At 48.5% G+C, this 15,297-nt stretch overlaps 1 protein-coding gene across 5 annotated transcripts in view; it reads right to left on the minus strand.

The window, feature by feature from the left end:
- vill (villin-like) overlaps positions 1-15,297 on the minus strand; it is a 102,101-nt gene that overhangs the window by 34,807 nt on the left and 51,997 nt on the right. For all 5 annotated transcript variants that reach the window (XM_063044576.1, XM_063044574.1, XM_063044575.1 and 2 more), the window contains exons 7-10: positions 13,299-13,504; positions 9,069-9,147; positions 7,560-7,658; positions 1,323-1,476 (exon numbers count right to left, since the gene is read on the minus strand). In XM_063044576.1, coding sequence (XP_062900646.1) covers positions 1,323-1,476; positions 7,560-7,658; positions 9,069-9,147; positions 13,299-13,504 — 538 coding nt within the window. The remainder of the gene's footprint in view (positions 1-1,322; positions 1,477-7,559; positions 7,659-9,068; positions 9,148-13,298; positions 13,505-15,297) is intronic.

The raw sequence follows: 15,297 nt of genomic DNA on the forward strand, positions 1-15,297 counted from the left end.
AAGGTTCAATGTCCATTCGGAAATCGGGTGGCAGAGGGGAAGAAGCTGTTCCTGAATTGCTGAGTGTGTGCCTTCAGGCTTCTGTACCTCCTCCCTGACGATAACAGTGAGAAAAGGGCATCCCCTGGGTGCTGGACGTCCTTGATAACGGATGCTGCCTTTCTGAGACACCGCTCCCTGAAGATGTCCTGAATACTACAGAGGCTAGTATCCAAGATGGAGCTGACTAATTTTACAAATTTCTGTAGTTTCTTTCGATCCCAAGCAGTAGCCTTTCCCCACCATCATCAGCCAGACGACAGGTGGATCCAGTTGGGGGGGCGGGGGGAGAGGGTACCAGGCAGACAGAGAGATTGGAAGAGGGAGAATAGCAACAGAGGCTGGGAGCTGAGAGCTGGAGGCGACAGTGACGGGGATGGTGGATCTGACAGGACAGGAAGGTGGAACATGGAGCCAAGTGAGGGAGGTGGGAAGGGCAGAGAGGAACAGTGTGGAGGGGACAGACGCAGTGTGGGGAGAGTGTGGGAGGTGGGTGGGGGTGAGGAAAGGAACAGGATGATGGGGGCTGGGGTGGGTGTAGAAGGAACTGGGTAGTGGAGGAGGAGAGAGAATCAAACTGAGCAGGAACTGACCATGTCCATGTAGACCACCCAGGGGGAAACGTGAGGCGCTGTTCATCCTAACTTGTGTTAGAGAAGGAGGCCGTGGTCAGGCATGCCCATGTGGAATTGGGGAGTGGTATTAAACTGGCTGACAGCTGGGAGCTGTAGGTGGCTATGGGGCTTCTTTTATATTGGTGACAAAAACACTGTCTTCAAGCAGGTCACAGGTCATTGTGCCAAGTCTTTCCAGCGGTTTTTGTTTTGCAGGGAGCAGACGAGTGGAGATACGTCTCTACCAAAGGAGGTGTAAGGTGTTCCTTCCCTCCGTGAGCCTATAGGTCACCCTTGGGCAAGGCGTAGTGCTAGCTTAGCCACTGCTCAGGGTCACATAAAGCCATGGGAACAGGTGGTGGATGGTCATATGAGCCGCCGGTGCAGATCACAAGTCCTGGTTATGCGACCACTGACGCCAGGCAGACAATCTTTGAAGAATAATGATAATGGCTGGGGTCACCCCTCGTGTAAAGACAGGGCCCAGAAGAAGGCAATGGCAATCCACTTCTATAGAAAACTTTGCCAGGAACAATCACAGCCATAGATCATCACCATGATGGCCACGTCATTCAACAGGGCACATAACGACGATGACCTGCAGGGAGAGCAGAGCAGAGGGAAGGGCACAGGCGGAAGAGAGGAAAACAGAGAGGACACGACACTCACCAATCTTGCCCACTGTGTGCTTCTTGCCCAGACCCTGGGTCTGCCCCTTTACCATCCACTTCTTGAAGAGCTGCTTGAAGATGGCAGACTCAGCCCCGTCGTTCAGCACCACCACGTTTGTGCTGTCTGGGTAGTTCTTGGCCTTGATGAACCCCTGGAACAGGAAGAAGGGCATCAGAATGGTGCAAAACACAAGGAAATAGGAGCCGGAGGAGGGCCAATAGGCCCCCAGACCTACCCCGCCATTCTGTACGATCACTGGTTTCTGCTCCTCTTTAGCACCTGTACAGGAGACTCGAGAGGAAGCAGTACTCTCAATGGAAACGATTAAATATTCTCATTTCAGCCTGATACACAAAGCACAACTGTTTCCAAGGTCGGTACAGTCAACAAAGATGTCTTAATGCATTTAAATGAACCATTGCTGCTTAAAATTGATGGAAACAACTCTGACTATGGACGGAAATGGAGGTCTCAAATGTCCTCTTTCTTTAGGGATCGTGGTTTCCCTTCTACCGTCATCAATGATGCCCTCACCCACATCTCCTCCATTTCCTGCACTTCGACCCTCACCCCATCCTCCTGCCACCACAACAGGGACAGAGTTCCCCTTGTCCTCACCTACCATCCCACTAGCCTCAGATCCAACACATTATCCTCCGCAATTTCCACCACCTTCAACAGGACCCCACCACTAAGCACATCTTTCCCTCTCCACCCCTCTCCACCTTCCGCAGGGATCGGTCCCTCTGCGACTCCCTGGTCCACACGTCCCTCCCCACGGATCTCCCACCCAGCACTTATCCGTGTAAGCGCAAGTGCTACACCTGTCCCTACACCTCCTCTCTTGCTACCATTCAGGGCTCCAAACAGTCCTTCCAGGTGAGGCAACACTTCACTTGTGAGTCTGTTGGGGTCATCAACTGCATCTGGTCCTCCTGGTGCGGCCTCCTCTACATCAGTGAAACCCGATGCAGATTGGGGGACCGCTTTGTCGAGCACCTCCACTCCGTCCGCCACAACAGGCAGGATCTCCCGGTTGCCACCCACTTCAACTCTGCTTCCCACTCCCATTCGGATATGTCCATACATGGCCTCCTCTACTGCCATGATGAGGCTAAACTCAGGTTGGAGGAGCAAAACCTCATATACCGTCTGGGTAGTCTCTAGCCCCTTGGTATGAACATAGAATTCTCCAACTTCGGGTAATTCCCTCCCCCTCCCTTCCCCTATCCCTATGTCACTCTGTCCCCTCCCCCAGCTGCCTATCACCTCCCTCATGGTCCCGCCTCCTTCTACTACCCATTGTGTTTTCCCCTATTCTTTCTTCACCTTTCCTGCCTATCCCCTCCCTGCCTCCCCTCCCTCACCCCTTTATCTTTCCCCTTACTGGTTTTTCACCTGGAACCTACCAGCCTTCTCCTTCCCACCCTCCCCCCACCTTCTTTATAGGGCCACTGCCCCCTCCCTCTACAGTCCTGACGAAGGGTTCCTGCCCGAAACGTCGACTCATCGTTTCCACAGATGCTGCCCGACCTGCTGAGTTCCTCCAACGTGTTGTGAGTGTTGCTTTGACCCCAGCATCTGCAGATTATTTTGTGTCCCAACATATCGATGTAGTTATAAAGAAGGCAAGACAGTGGCTATACTTGATTAGGAGTTTGAAGAGATTTGGCATGTCAACAAATACACTCAAAAACTCCTATAGATGTACCAGGCTGCATCACTGTCTGGTACGGAGGGGCTACTGCACAGGATCGAAAGAAGCTGCAGAAGGTTGTAAATCTAGCCAGCTCCATCTTGGGCACCAGCCTACAAAGTACCCAGGACATCTTTAGGGAGCAGTGTCTCACAAAGGCAGCGTCCATTATTAAGGACCTCCAGCACCCAGGGCATGCCCTTTTCTCACTGTTACCATCAGGTAGGAGATACAGAAGCCTGAAGGCACACACTCAGTGATTCAGGAACAGCTTCTTCCCCTCTACCATCCGATTCCTAAATGGACATTGAATCCTTGAATACTACCTCACTTTTTTTTAAATGTATAGTATTTCTGTTCTTTGCACCATTTTAATCTATTCAATTTATGTATACTGTATAAAGTATACTGAATAAGATTTATCGATATATGCCTTTCAACATTTGAAATGTTTCTATGAGGTCCCCCCTCATTCTTCTAAACTCCAAGGAATACAGTCCAAGAGCAGACAAACGTTCCTCATATGTTAACCCTCTCATTCCTGGAATCATTCTAGTGAATCTTCTCTGTACCCTCTCCAACGTCAGCACATCCTTTCTTAAATAAGGAGATCAAAACTGCCCACAGTACTCCAAGTGAGGTCTCACCAGCGCCTTATAGAGCCTCAACATCACATCCCTGCTCCTATACTCTATTCCTCTAGAAATGAATGCCAACATTGCATTCGCCTTCTTCACTACTGACTCAACCTGGAGGTTAACCTTAAGGGTATCCTGTACGAGGACTCACAAGTCCCGTTGCATCTCAGAACTTTGAATTCTTTCCCCATTTAAACAACAGTCTGCCCATTTATTTCTTCTGCCAAAGTGCATAACCATACACTTTCCAACATTGTATTTCATTCACTTCTCTGCCCATTCTTCCAATCTATCCAAGTTTCTCTGCAGACTCTCTGTTTCCTCAGCACTACCGGCCCCTCCACCTATCTTCGTATCGTCAGCAAACTTAGCCACAAAGCCATCTATTCCATAATCCAAATCGTTGATGTACAATGTAAAAAGAAGCGGCCCCAACACGGACCCCTGTGGAACACCACTGGTAACCGGCAGTCAACCAGAATGGGATCCCTTTATTCCCACTCTCTGTTTCGTGCCAATCAGCCAACGCTCTATCCACGTATGTAACTTTCCTGTAATTCCATGGGCTCTTATCTTGTTAAGTAGCCTCATGTGTGGCACCTTGACAAAGGCCTTCTGAAAATCCAAATACACAACATCCACTGCATCTCCCTTGTCTAGCCTATTTGTAATTTCCTCAAAAAAATTGTAATAGGTTTGTCAGGCAGGATTTTCCTTTAAGGAAACCATGCTGAGTTCTGCCTATCTTGTCATATGCCTCCAGGTACTCTGTAACCTCATCCTTGACAATCGACTCCAACAACTTCCCAACCACCGATGTCAAGCTAACAGGTCTATAATTTCCTTTTTGCTTCCTTGCCCCCTTCTTAAATAGCGGAGTGACATTTGCAATCTTCCAGTCCTCCGGAACTATGCCAGAATCTATTGACTTTTGAAAGATCATTGCTAATGCCTCCGCAATCTCCACAGCTAGTTCCTTCAGAACACGCGGGTGCATTCCATCTGGTCCGGGAGATTTTTCTACCTTTAGACTATTCAGCTTCCTGAGTACTTTCTCTGTCGTAATTGTGACTGCGCACATTTCTCTTCCCTGCCACCCTTGAGTGTCCGGTATACTGCTGATGTCTTCCTCAGTGAAGACTGATGTAGAATACTCGTTCAGTTCCTCCGCCATCTCCTTATCTCCCATTACAATTTCTCCAGTATCATTTTCTATCAGTTCTATATCTACTATCACCTGTCTTTTACTCCTTATATACTTGAAAAAGCTTTTAGTATCCTCTTTGATATTATTTGCTAGCTTCCTTTCATGGTTCCTCTTTTCCCTCTTGATGACTTTCTTAGTTTCCTTATGCAAGCTTTTAAAAACTTCCTAATCCTCTGTCTTCCCACTAATTCTTGCTTCCTTGTATGCCCTCTCCTTTGCTTTAACTTTGGCTTTGACTTCTCTTGTCAGCCACGGTTGCATCCTTTTTCCATTCGAAAATTTCTTCCTTTTTTGGAATATACCTGTCTTGCACCTTCCTCACTTCTCGCATAAACGCCAGCCACTGCTGCTCTGCCGTCCTTCCCGCCAGTGTCCCTTTCCAGTCAACTTTCACATCACATGCTGGTGATAATAAACTTGATTCTGTCCCCCAGAACCCTCAGTTTCCCCAATCTCACAAATATTTAACCACCTTCTCTTTTAATTATAGCATCGCTATGGACAGTCTCAAGTCGAACTACAAAAGGAGAAGGGTTAGGCATGGGTCTAGCAACCCCATCCCGTAAAAAACCAGAGCTACACAATACCAACAGAAGCTCCAACGACCTCATCTCTGGGAGAGGAAGGATCTTTGAAGATGGGGTACTCCTGGAGGTAAGCTGAAAGACTAGCCCAGAACAGCTTCTGTACGCAGCTTATACCCCAGTAGGGGTGATGGATTCAAGCTAAAAAAGCCTTTAAATTATATTACCTCCACCACCTGCAGTACGGTAGCTTAATGTTTTACATGCCAGCTGTAAGATCGGGGGTTCAATTTCCGCTGCCGCCTGTAAGGAATTTGTACATTCTCCCTGTGACGGGGCGAGTTTGCTCCGGGTGCTCTGGTTTCCTCCCACATTCCAACGACGTACCGGTTAGGGTGAGTGGGTTGTGGGCATGCCATGTTAGCACCGAAAGTAAAGCAATACTTGCAGGCTGCCCCCAGCATATCCTTGGACTGTGTTGGTTGTTGACATGAACGACACATTTCATGTATGTGATAGTATGTATTGATGTTTCAATGTTCATTTGACAAATAAAGCTCTTCTTTAACTTTGATTGCTTTTCCCTTGTAAAGATTTTGGTAAAGATTAGCTGTGATTGTAATGGAGCAGGGAGAGATGCAGGAAGAGGTTAGCTTTGCTGTTGTGACTGCCTTGTGCGTTGGCTGCGTGCTGTTCTGCTGAGCACGTGATGTTGTGGCTAGGAGCATGGTGACACGCGGGCTGCCCCCAACGCATCCTCGTTAACGCAATAGGACACATTTCACAAAATGCTGCTGGAACGCAGCAGGCCAGGCAGCATCTCTAGGAAGAGGTACAGTCAACATTTTGGGCCAAGACCCTTCGTCAGGACTAACTGAAGGAAGAGTTAGTAAGAGATTTGAAAGTGGGAGGGGGAAGGGGAGATCCAAAATGATAGGAGAAGACAGGAGGGGGAGGGATGGAGCCAAGAGCTGGACAAGTGATTGGCAAAAGGGATACAAGGCTGGAGAAGGGAGAAGATCATGGGACGGGAGGCCTAGGGAGAAAGAAAGGGGGAGGAGAGCATCAGAGGAAGATATAGTGAGAGGGACAGAGGGAGAAAAAAGAGAAAGAAAGAAAGGAGAAGAATAAATAAATAACGGATGGGGTACGAGGGGGAGGTGGGGCATTAACGGAAGTTAGAGAAGTCAATGTTCATGCCATCAGGTTGGAGGCTACCCAGACAGAATATAAGGTGTTGTTCCTCCAATCTGAGTGTAGCTTCATCTTAACAGTAGAGGTGGCCATGGATGGACATATCAGAATGGGAACGGGATGTGGTATTAAAATGTGTGGCCACATTTAGCAGGATCTCCCAGTGGCCACACATTTTAATTCCATGTCCCATTCCCATTCTGATATGTCTATCCATGGCCTCCTCTACTGTCAAGATGAAGCCACACTCAGGTTGGAGGAACAACACCTTAAATTCCGTCTGGATAGCTTCCATCCTAATGGCATGAACATTGACTTCTCTAAATTCTGTTAATGTCCCTCCTCCCCTTCACACCGAATCCCTTATTTATTTATTTATTCCCCCCTTTCTTTCTCTTTTTTCTCCCTCTGTCCCTCTCACTATATCCTCCTCTGATGCTCCCCTCCCCCTTTCTTTCTCCCCAGGCCTCCTGTCCCATGCTCCTCTCATATCCCTTTTGCCTATCACCTGTCCAGCTCTTGGCTCCATCCCTCCCCCTCCTGTCTTCTCCTATCGTTTTGGATCTCCCCCTCCCCCTCCCACTTTCAAATCTCTTACTAACGCTTCCTTCAGTTAGTCCTGACGAAGGGTCTCGGCCCGAAACGTTGACTGTACCTCTTCCTAGAGATGCTGCCTGGCCTGCTGTGTTCCACCAACATTTTCTGTATGCTGCTTGAATTTCCAGCATCTGCAGATTTCCTTGTGTGGACGCATTTCACTGTATGTTTCAATGTACATGTGACTAATAAATCTAATCTAATCTGGCACACAGAAAATGCCGCAGGAACTCAGCAGGTCGGACAACATCAATGGAGAGGGATAAAGAGCTAACGTTTCAGGCTGAGACTCTTCAATCTAAGACCGTGGGACACTGCGAAGTGCCTTAGATCCACTGACATCCCTCTGAGGCCAGAGCGGCTGGCTCGAATACTCACCAAGGCCCTGCTCATGCCAGCTCGTCTCTCTTCTTTGTTAGCCTCCTTGCCCTTCCATATAAAGATCGTGACTCCAGCCTGGTCCAAGATATAGCAGTCCTGGAGAGGGACAAGAACATGGTGTTTGTAGAGGATCGCGAGCGTCCACCCCAGGTCAAAGAGTCACAGAGAGAGATAGCATGGAAACAGGCCCTTCAGCCCACTGAATCCATGTTAACCATCAACCACCCACTGGCATTAATCCCAGTCTGAAACAGAAGCCCCCGTACATTCAGGAATTCACTGGCATAGGCCGTTTCATCATGGTGATGGAATCATTTCATTCATTCGCTTTCTGCTTCAGGACAACAGGAGCACGGGATTGGAAACCTTCCCGATTCCAGGGTCAGGAATAGTCAGCTGGAATTTGGGATCAGCTGTGGTCTTGGGCCAGGAATGGTCAAGTGGAATCCAGAATTGAGAAAAGTAGGCTGGAGACCAGGATCAGGAATAGTCTCATGAGATCCAGGATTGGGAATGTTGGCTCGAAACTGCAATCAGGTATATCTACATGGCATTTGGGATTGGGAATGATCGTCTGAAGACCGGAATAATCCCACGAATAAAAGGGTTGATATATGAGGAGTGTTTGATGGCTCTAGGCCTGTACTCACAGGAGTTTAGAAGAATGAGGTGTGATCTCATTGAAACCTATTGAAAGGCCTAGACAGAGTGGATGTGGAGAGGATGTTTCCTATGGTGTGGGAGTCTAGTACCAGAGGGCACAGCCTCAGAATAGATGGACATCCCTTTAGAACAGAGACAAGGAAGAATTTCTTTTGCCAGAGGGTGGTGAGTCTGTAGAATTCATTTCCACTGACAGCTGTGGAGGTCAAGTCATTGAGTATACTTAAAGTGGAGGTTGATAGGTTCTTGATTAGTTGGGGCATCAAAGGTTACGGGGAGAAGGCAGGAGAATGGGGTTGAGGGGGATAATAAATCAGCCATGATGGAAGGGCACAGCAGACTCAATGGGCCAAATGGCCTCCTATGTCTCATGGCTTTATGGTCTCACGGACTCAGGAATAGTGGCACTGGATCCAGAATTGGGAATGATTAGCTAGGGATCGGGGAATGATCACGTGGGATCCTGGACTGGAGGTGGTTAGTTGGAGTCTGGAATCAGGGCTAGGATCTGGGATCCAGGGTTTGAGAGGGGTTGGCTAGAGTCTGGAATCAGGAATAGGATCTCACATCGAGGATTGGGGGGCAGGTTGGATGAAATTCAGGAAAAGGAATGGGATCTGGAATCCTGGAACGGGGGCGTGACTGGCAGGAGTCCGGGAGCAGGAACAGCAGCTGGTATCCAGGAATCATGGGAAGCTGGCTAGAGTCCGGGATTTGGAATGGGATATGGAATACTGGATTGGTAGTTGCTGGGTACGGGATCCGGGATAGAGGGTTGGGGGGTGGTGGCTGGGGGAGGGCCCCTGTCGGATGCTGGCCTTTCGCGTTAGCGTGCATGTTCACCTCGTGCTTCAGTAAGTCCTGGGTCAGCGGTCGACTGGCTACTTCTTGCACCATCAGGTTCCCCGTTGCGTCGGAAACACTATAAAGAGAAACAGATCCGGTCAAACCCAGTTGTGAGAGGTGACGAGCCCATGGCAGTGGTCCGAGCTTTCACCTCAGTGGTCCTGCTGGGTAGAGAGATATGCCCGGACTGATTGCTCGCCCCCGTTGGGGTTATGTCCATATGAACCAGCGTTCTGCCCGGTGTGCAGGCTCCAAGCTCAGAATGACAAGAGGCTGCAAAGGTAGTCGTCTCAGCTGGCTCCATCACGGCACAACCCTCCCACCATCGAGACACTTCGACACGGTATCATCCGTTATTAAAGTCCCTCACCATCTGGGACATGCTCTCTTCTCATTACTACCATCATTCTCCAATACACGAGCACAAAGGAGGACAAAATGACTGTTACTCTGGATCTGACACAATAAGTATTAAAAAAAAGTGCACGAGAAAAGTACAGCAGCTATAAATACATAGGAAAGCTTACAGTCCGGGTGCCGAGGCACCCAATGCTCCCTCATCACCAACGCCTCCCCTCCTCACCCCTCCAGTTCAACATATGCTACCGCTGTCTACACCCCTTCCTTCCCCTGCCCCTACCATCCACACCTCCACATATCAACTACCATCGACCAGGTCTTCAGCTCCCCCAGTCCCCACCTTCCACCAACTCCCCAGTCATCATGGACTCACCTTCACTGCTGAGTAGGAGAGAAGGGGAAACCGGGGAAAGCATTGGGATCGGATGGTGTGAACCCCAAGGTCTTGAAGGAATGTGCTAAGCAGTTGTGTGCAGTTCTCCAGCACAGTTTCAGTCTGAGTCTCAGCCTGGAAAGGATCACGACTGTGTGGAAAACAACATGTGTGGTCCCAATACCCAAGAAGGGCCAACAGAAAGTCTTGAATGACTACATTCCAGTGACCCTGACCTCACACATCATGAAGACCCTGGAGAGGCTGGTGCTGGCTCATCTCCGACCCCTCAATCTCTGCAGTTTACCTACCTGGAGTACATTGGGGCTGACGATGCTGTCACCTACCTGCTGAGCAGAGCTCACTCCCATTTGGATAAGCAGCACTGTGAGGATCGTGTTTTTTGATTTCTCAAGTCCCTTCAATACCATAACAGCCCTCATTGCTGGGGGAAAAGCTTCATTCCGTGCAGGCTGGCACTTCTATTGTATCCCGAATAATGGACTACCTGACCGGCAGACCATAGTTCATGCAGCTTCAGAACAGTGTGTTAGACATGGCTATAAGCAACACTAGGGCCCTACAGCAGACCGTCTTGGCTCCCTTCCTGTTTACCCCGTATACTTCCGACTTTAGATACAACACCGAGTCACGCCATCTGCAGAAATTCTCTGATGACTCAGCAATAGTTGGGTGTATAACGGGAGGATGGGAGGCTCCCTGTTACCATTGATGGTGAGGACATGAACGTGGTGAGGACCTACAGTGGATGCACCCGGATGACAGACTTGGCTGGAGCACCAACACAGAGGCTGTGTACAAGAAGGGCCCGAGTCACCTCGACTTCCTGAGGAGACTGAGGTCCTCTGGAGTATGCAGGCCTCTCCCTCACATGTTCTACCAGTCTGTTGTCACCAGTGAAAGCTTCTATGCAGCGGTGTGCTGAGGCAATGGCATCAACACGGGTAATGCCAACAGGCTCAACCAACTCATCAGAAAGACTGGCTCTGGTATAGGAGTCAAGCTGGAGACTTGGTAGAACAAAGGATCCTTCGGAAAATCTGGGCAATGTCGGACAAGGTCTCTCACCCTCTGCGTGCCACCTTGGCTGAACAGAAGAGCACTTTCAGTAATAGACTAAGACAACTTTGCTGCTCTACTCTGAAGAGCGCTAGATGAAGTCACTCTTACCCTCGGCCATTAGGCTCTATAACGAGTCAACCTATAGCCAGGGAAGTGATGACCCTCCCTCCTGTTAGACTGTTTGAGGTAACTTATTTTTATTCTTTCTGACTTCTGTTCTAATATTTGTATATCTGTGCACTTGTAATGCATAGGGATCAATAAAGTATCAATCTGTCTGTATACTGTACCTAGATTGATCGTATGCCCATAAAGTGACACTGGGCACAGGAGTGTCTGGACACAAGGTGACTGACAGGAAGTGATAAAGTAGTGTTGGTTGGGGGTGTGGAGGGGTGAGTTGATGGATGGAGGTATTGATCAGACTTACTGCTTGGGGAAGGTAATGGTTTTGGAGTAAAGGAGGGACAGGAGCTTGAAGATCCACATTTAACAATCAGAAACATTAGAGATTCTGCGGCTGCTGGAAATCCAGAAAGTTGGCAGAACTCATCAAGTTTCAGACTTTGACCATTGCCCTGTCCTACCGCCTGAAATCTCCATCTAAAATGTCCTTTTCCACAACTAACACAGATGGAAAGTATTCGCTTAAGACCTCACCAGCATCCTGGCACAGGTCCATAATGGCCCCCAACACATTCAAGATTGAAGATAGTTTATCGTCATTCTCCAGTACAGGAGTGTAAAGGAGAACAAAACGATTGTTACTCCCATCAAAAAAAAAGCTTAAAATACACAATTTAAAAAAAAACAAAAGATGCAATAAATTTAAATGTAAAAACAATCTTATAAAACACTATGTACAATGCATGATCACATGCAGAAAGGACTGGAGGAACTCAGCAGGTCAGGCAGCATCTATGGAGGGGAATGAACAGTCAGCGTTTCAGGCCGAGACCCTTCATCAGGGGTGAAAAGGAAGGGAGGGCAAGGCAGACTGAACAAGAGATTCTGTGGCTGCCGTAAATCCAGATCAACACCACCTCCACCAAGAGATTTCTGAATGGTCCATGAACTCACAAACACTTCCTTATCAATTGTTCTTTGTGCTGCTAATTTGATTTTTGTAACCCATGGTGATTTTTATGTCTTACTCTATAGTGCTACTGCAAAACAACGGATTTCACAGAACTCTTCACCTGCCCTGCACTCTCTCCACGGCTGTTACACTTCATTCTGCATTCTGCTATTGTTTTACTTTGTTCTACCTCAATGCTCTGCGTAATGATTTGATCCGTATGAACAGTATGCAAGGCAAGCTTTTCACTGTGCTTTGGAACATGCACTCTTTCAATCTTATTGATATCTTTCCTGTTGTTAGGCGACCAGAGCTGCGCAGATATTTCAATTATTGTTTAACTCGACCACTCACACCTTGAGCTGGTGTTTTTGTCCAAGGTATCATTAATACATGGAATAGACGGAGGGCCCAGAAACAAGCCCTTTGGCCCTCCGAAAATGAATAAATGGCTGACCTTTTGGGTCGAGACCTTTCTTCAGGATTGGAAAGGAAGGGTTAAGACGCTGGAATAAAAAGGTGGGGGCGTAGGGAAGGGGGATAGCTCAAAGGTGATGGGTGAAGCCCAGTGGGTGGGAAAGGTAAAGGGCTGGAGCAGAAGGAATCTGATAGGGGAGGGGAGCAGGCCATGCGGGAGAGGAAAGGAAGAGGGGCACTAGGGGGAGGTGATAGACAGGTGAGGAGACGAGGTAAGAGTCCAGATTGGGGAATAGAAGTGGGAAAGGGGAGGGGAAAATTTACCGGAAAGAGAAATCGATGTTCATGTCACAAGGTCGGAGGCTACTAGACAGGATATGAGGTGTTGCTCCTCCAACCCGAGAACGGCCTCATCGTAGCAAAAGAGGAGGCCGTGGACTGACATGTTGGAATGGGAATGGGGATAGGGATTAAACTGGTTGGCCACCGGGAAATTCCGCTTTTGGCAGATGGAACGGAGGTGCTTGACAAAGCGGTCCCCTGATTTACATCAGTGGGGAGGGGAAGTAAAACAAGCTGACGTAATAGGTAATAGTCCAGGTAAGGGGGAAGGTGGGTGGGTGGAGAGCTGAGAATCTGGGGCCGGAGAAGGAGGAATATATTTGGAGAGGAGGGTGGAGCATTGGGGGAAGGAAGGAGGAGAAGGAGAACTGGAGGGATATGATGGGCAGTTAAGAAGAGAAGAGGGGAGTGGGAAACAGAATGGAGAATAGAAGAAGAGAGAAGGGGCGACATTGTACTGGTCATAATGATTAAATCAGACACTTTGGGCCAGGCTGATAAGTCAACATGCTGGATCACCACTGACAGAATGGTGAGGGGCCACAGACAGGCCAGAGGCCTCATGGACACTTACTGGTAGAGCCTGATGTTGGACTTCTGCAGCTGGTCAGCCTTCTCATCTGGTAGAGCCTCCTTCAGCTCTCCCCTCCGCTCTCCCAAACTGGCTGTCATGATCTTCATCAGCTCGGGACTCTGGTTCTCGCGATCCCCGTCCACGATGCCAATCTGGGCCCTGCCTCCTCGCTCGCGGTCCCTGATGTCCTGGGCGAGCAGCAGGGCCTATGTGTGTGCGTGAGGGAGAAAGGAAGAGGCACACCAACGTCACAGTGACCTCGAAGTTCAAAGTAAGTTTAGAATCTAAGTACATATACGCCAGAGTTTCCAACCTTTCTCATGCGACGGACCCCTACCATTAACTGGGGGTCCGTAGACCTCAGGTTGGGAACCCCCGATACATGTCATCATATACAACCCTGAGGTTCATTTTCTTGTGGGCATTCACAAAGAGACACAATAGAATCAATGAAAGACTCCACCTGACACAGACAAACAACCCATGTGCAAAAGACCAGAAATTGTGCTAATATTTTGTTTAAAAAGTAGTTAGCCCGATATTGAGAACATAAAGTTGTAGAGTTTTTGGAAGTGAGTTTATAGGTTGTGGTATCGGTTCAGCGCTGGGGTGAGTGAAGTTATCCACGCTGGTTCAGGCACAAAGTTGCTTCCTCACCCCCTCCGACCATCATCTCACATCTCCAGGTCCCTGGTCCCCCTGCGGACCGCCCTACGTAGAGTCCCAGAGCACAGGAACAGGCCATTCGGCCCATCTTGTTCGTGCCAAGCGAGTTTCCAAACCGAACCAGTTCCACTTGCTTGCGTTTCACATCGCTCTACCCTGTACCTGCCCACTACCCCTTTTAAATGTTGCCAATGTACTTACTGCAACCACTCCCCCTGGCATTTTGCCCCATATACTGCCTATCCTCTGGGTGAAAAACCTGCCCCTCAGTTGCTCATTAGATCTCTCTCCTCTCACCTCAAACACATGCCCCTAAGTTCTTGATTCCCCAGCCCTGAGGAAATGACTGTGATCCTGTCTATGGCCCCAGTAATTGCATACACCTCTATAGGGTGACCCCTCATTCTTCTACACTCCAATCAAAACAGTCCCAGTCTGCTCAGACTCTCTCCACAACTCAATCCCTTGAGTCCTGGCAACATCCTCGTGAATCTCCTCTGCAGCCTTCCCAGCTTAATGGCATCTTTCCTGTAAAAGGGTGACCAAAACGGAACACAATATTCCGAATGTGACCTCACCAACAACTTCTACAACTGCAACATGACATCCCAACTTCTCAATTCAATGCCCCAACTGATGAAGCCAGTCTACCTACCTCTATCACTTCCTCTGGTAGCTCACTCCGTTAACCCACCATCCATTGTATGAAAAAGCTACCTACTGTGTCCCCTTTAACTTCTTCCTCTCCAACTTTAAACCTTCACTCAGTGGCCACTTTATTGGGGTGCACCTGTACACCTGCTCATTAATGCTAATCACCTGGCAGTAACTCAAATGCACTAAGGCACACAGACACCGTCAAGAGGCTCAGTTGTTGTTCAGACCAAACATCAGAATGGGGAAGAAATGTGATCCAAGTGATTTTGACTGTGGAATGTTTGTTGGTGCCAGATGGGGTGGTTTGAGTATCTCAGAAACTGCTGATCTCCTGGGATTTTCACACACAACAGTCTCTAGAGTTTACAGAGAATGGTGCAAGAAACAAAAAAAACATCCAATGAGCTGCAGGCAAAAATGCCTTGTTACAGAGAGAGGGGTCAGAGTAGAATAGCCAGACTGGTTCAAGCTGACAGGAAGGTGACAGTGACTCAGATAACCACATGTTACAACAGTGCTGTGCAGAAGAGCATCTCTGAATGCACAACACGTTGAACCTTGAAGTGGATGGGCTACAGCAGCAAGAGACCACAAACAGACAGAAGTCCATATAGGTAAAATATTAGGAACCTAAGAAAGTGACCACTGAGTTTGCCTTCTCTTCCAATCCTGTGAA

Source organism: Mobula hypostoma, chromosome 3 (genome assembly GCF_963921235.1).
Source record: "Mobula hypostoma chromosome 3, sMobHyp1.1, whole genome shotgun sequence".
Classification (NCBI taxonomy): Eukaryota; Metazoa; Chordata; class Chondrichthyes; order Myliobatiformes; family Myliobatidae; genus Mobula; species Mobula hypostoma.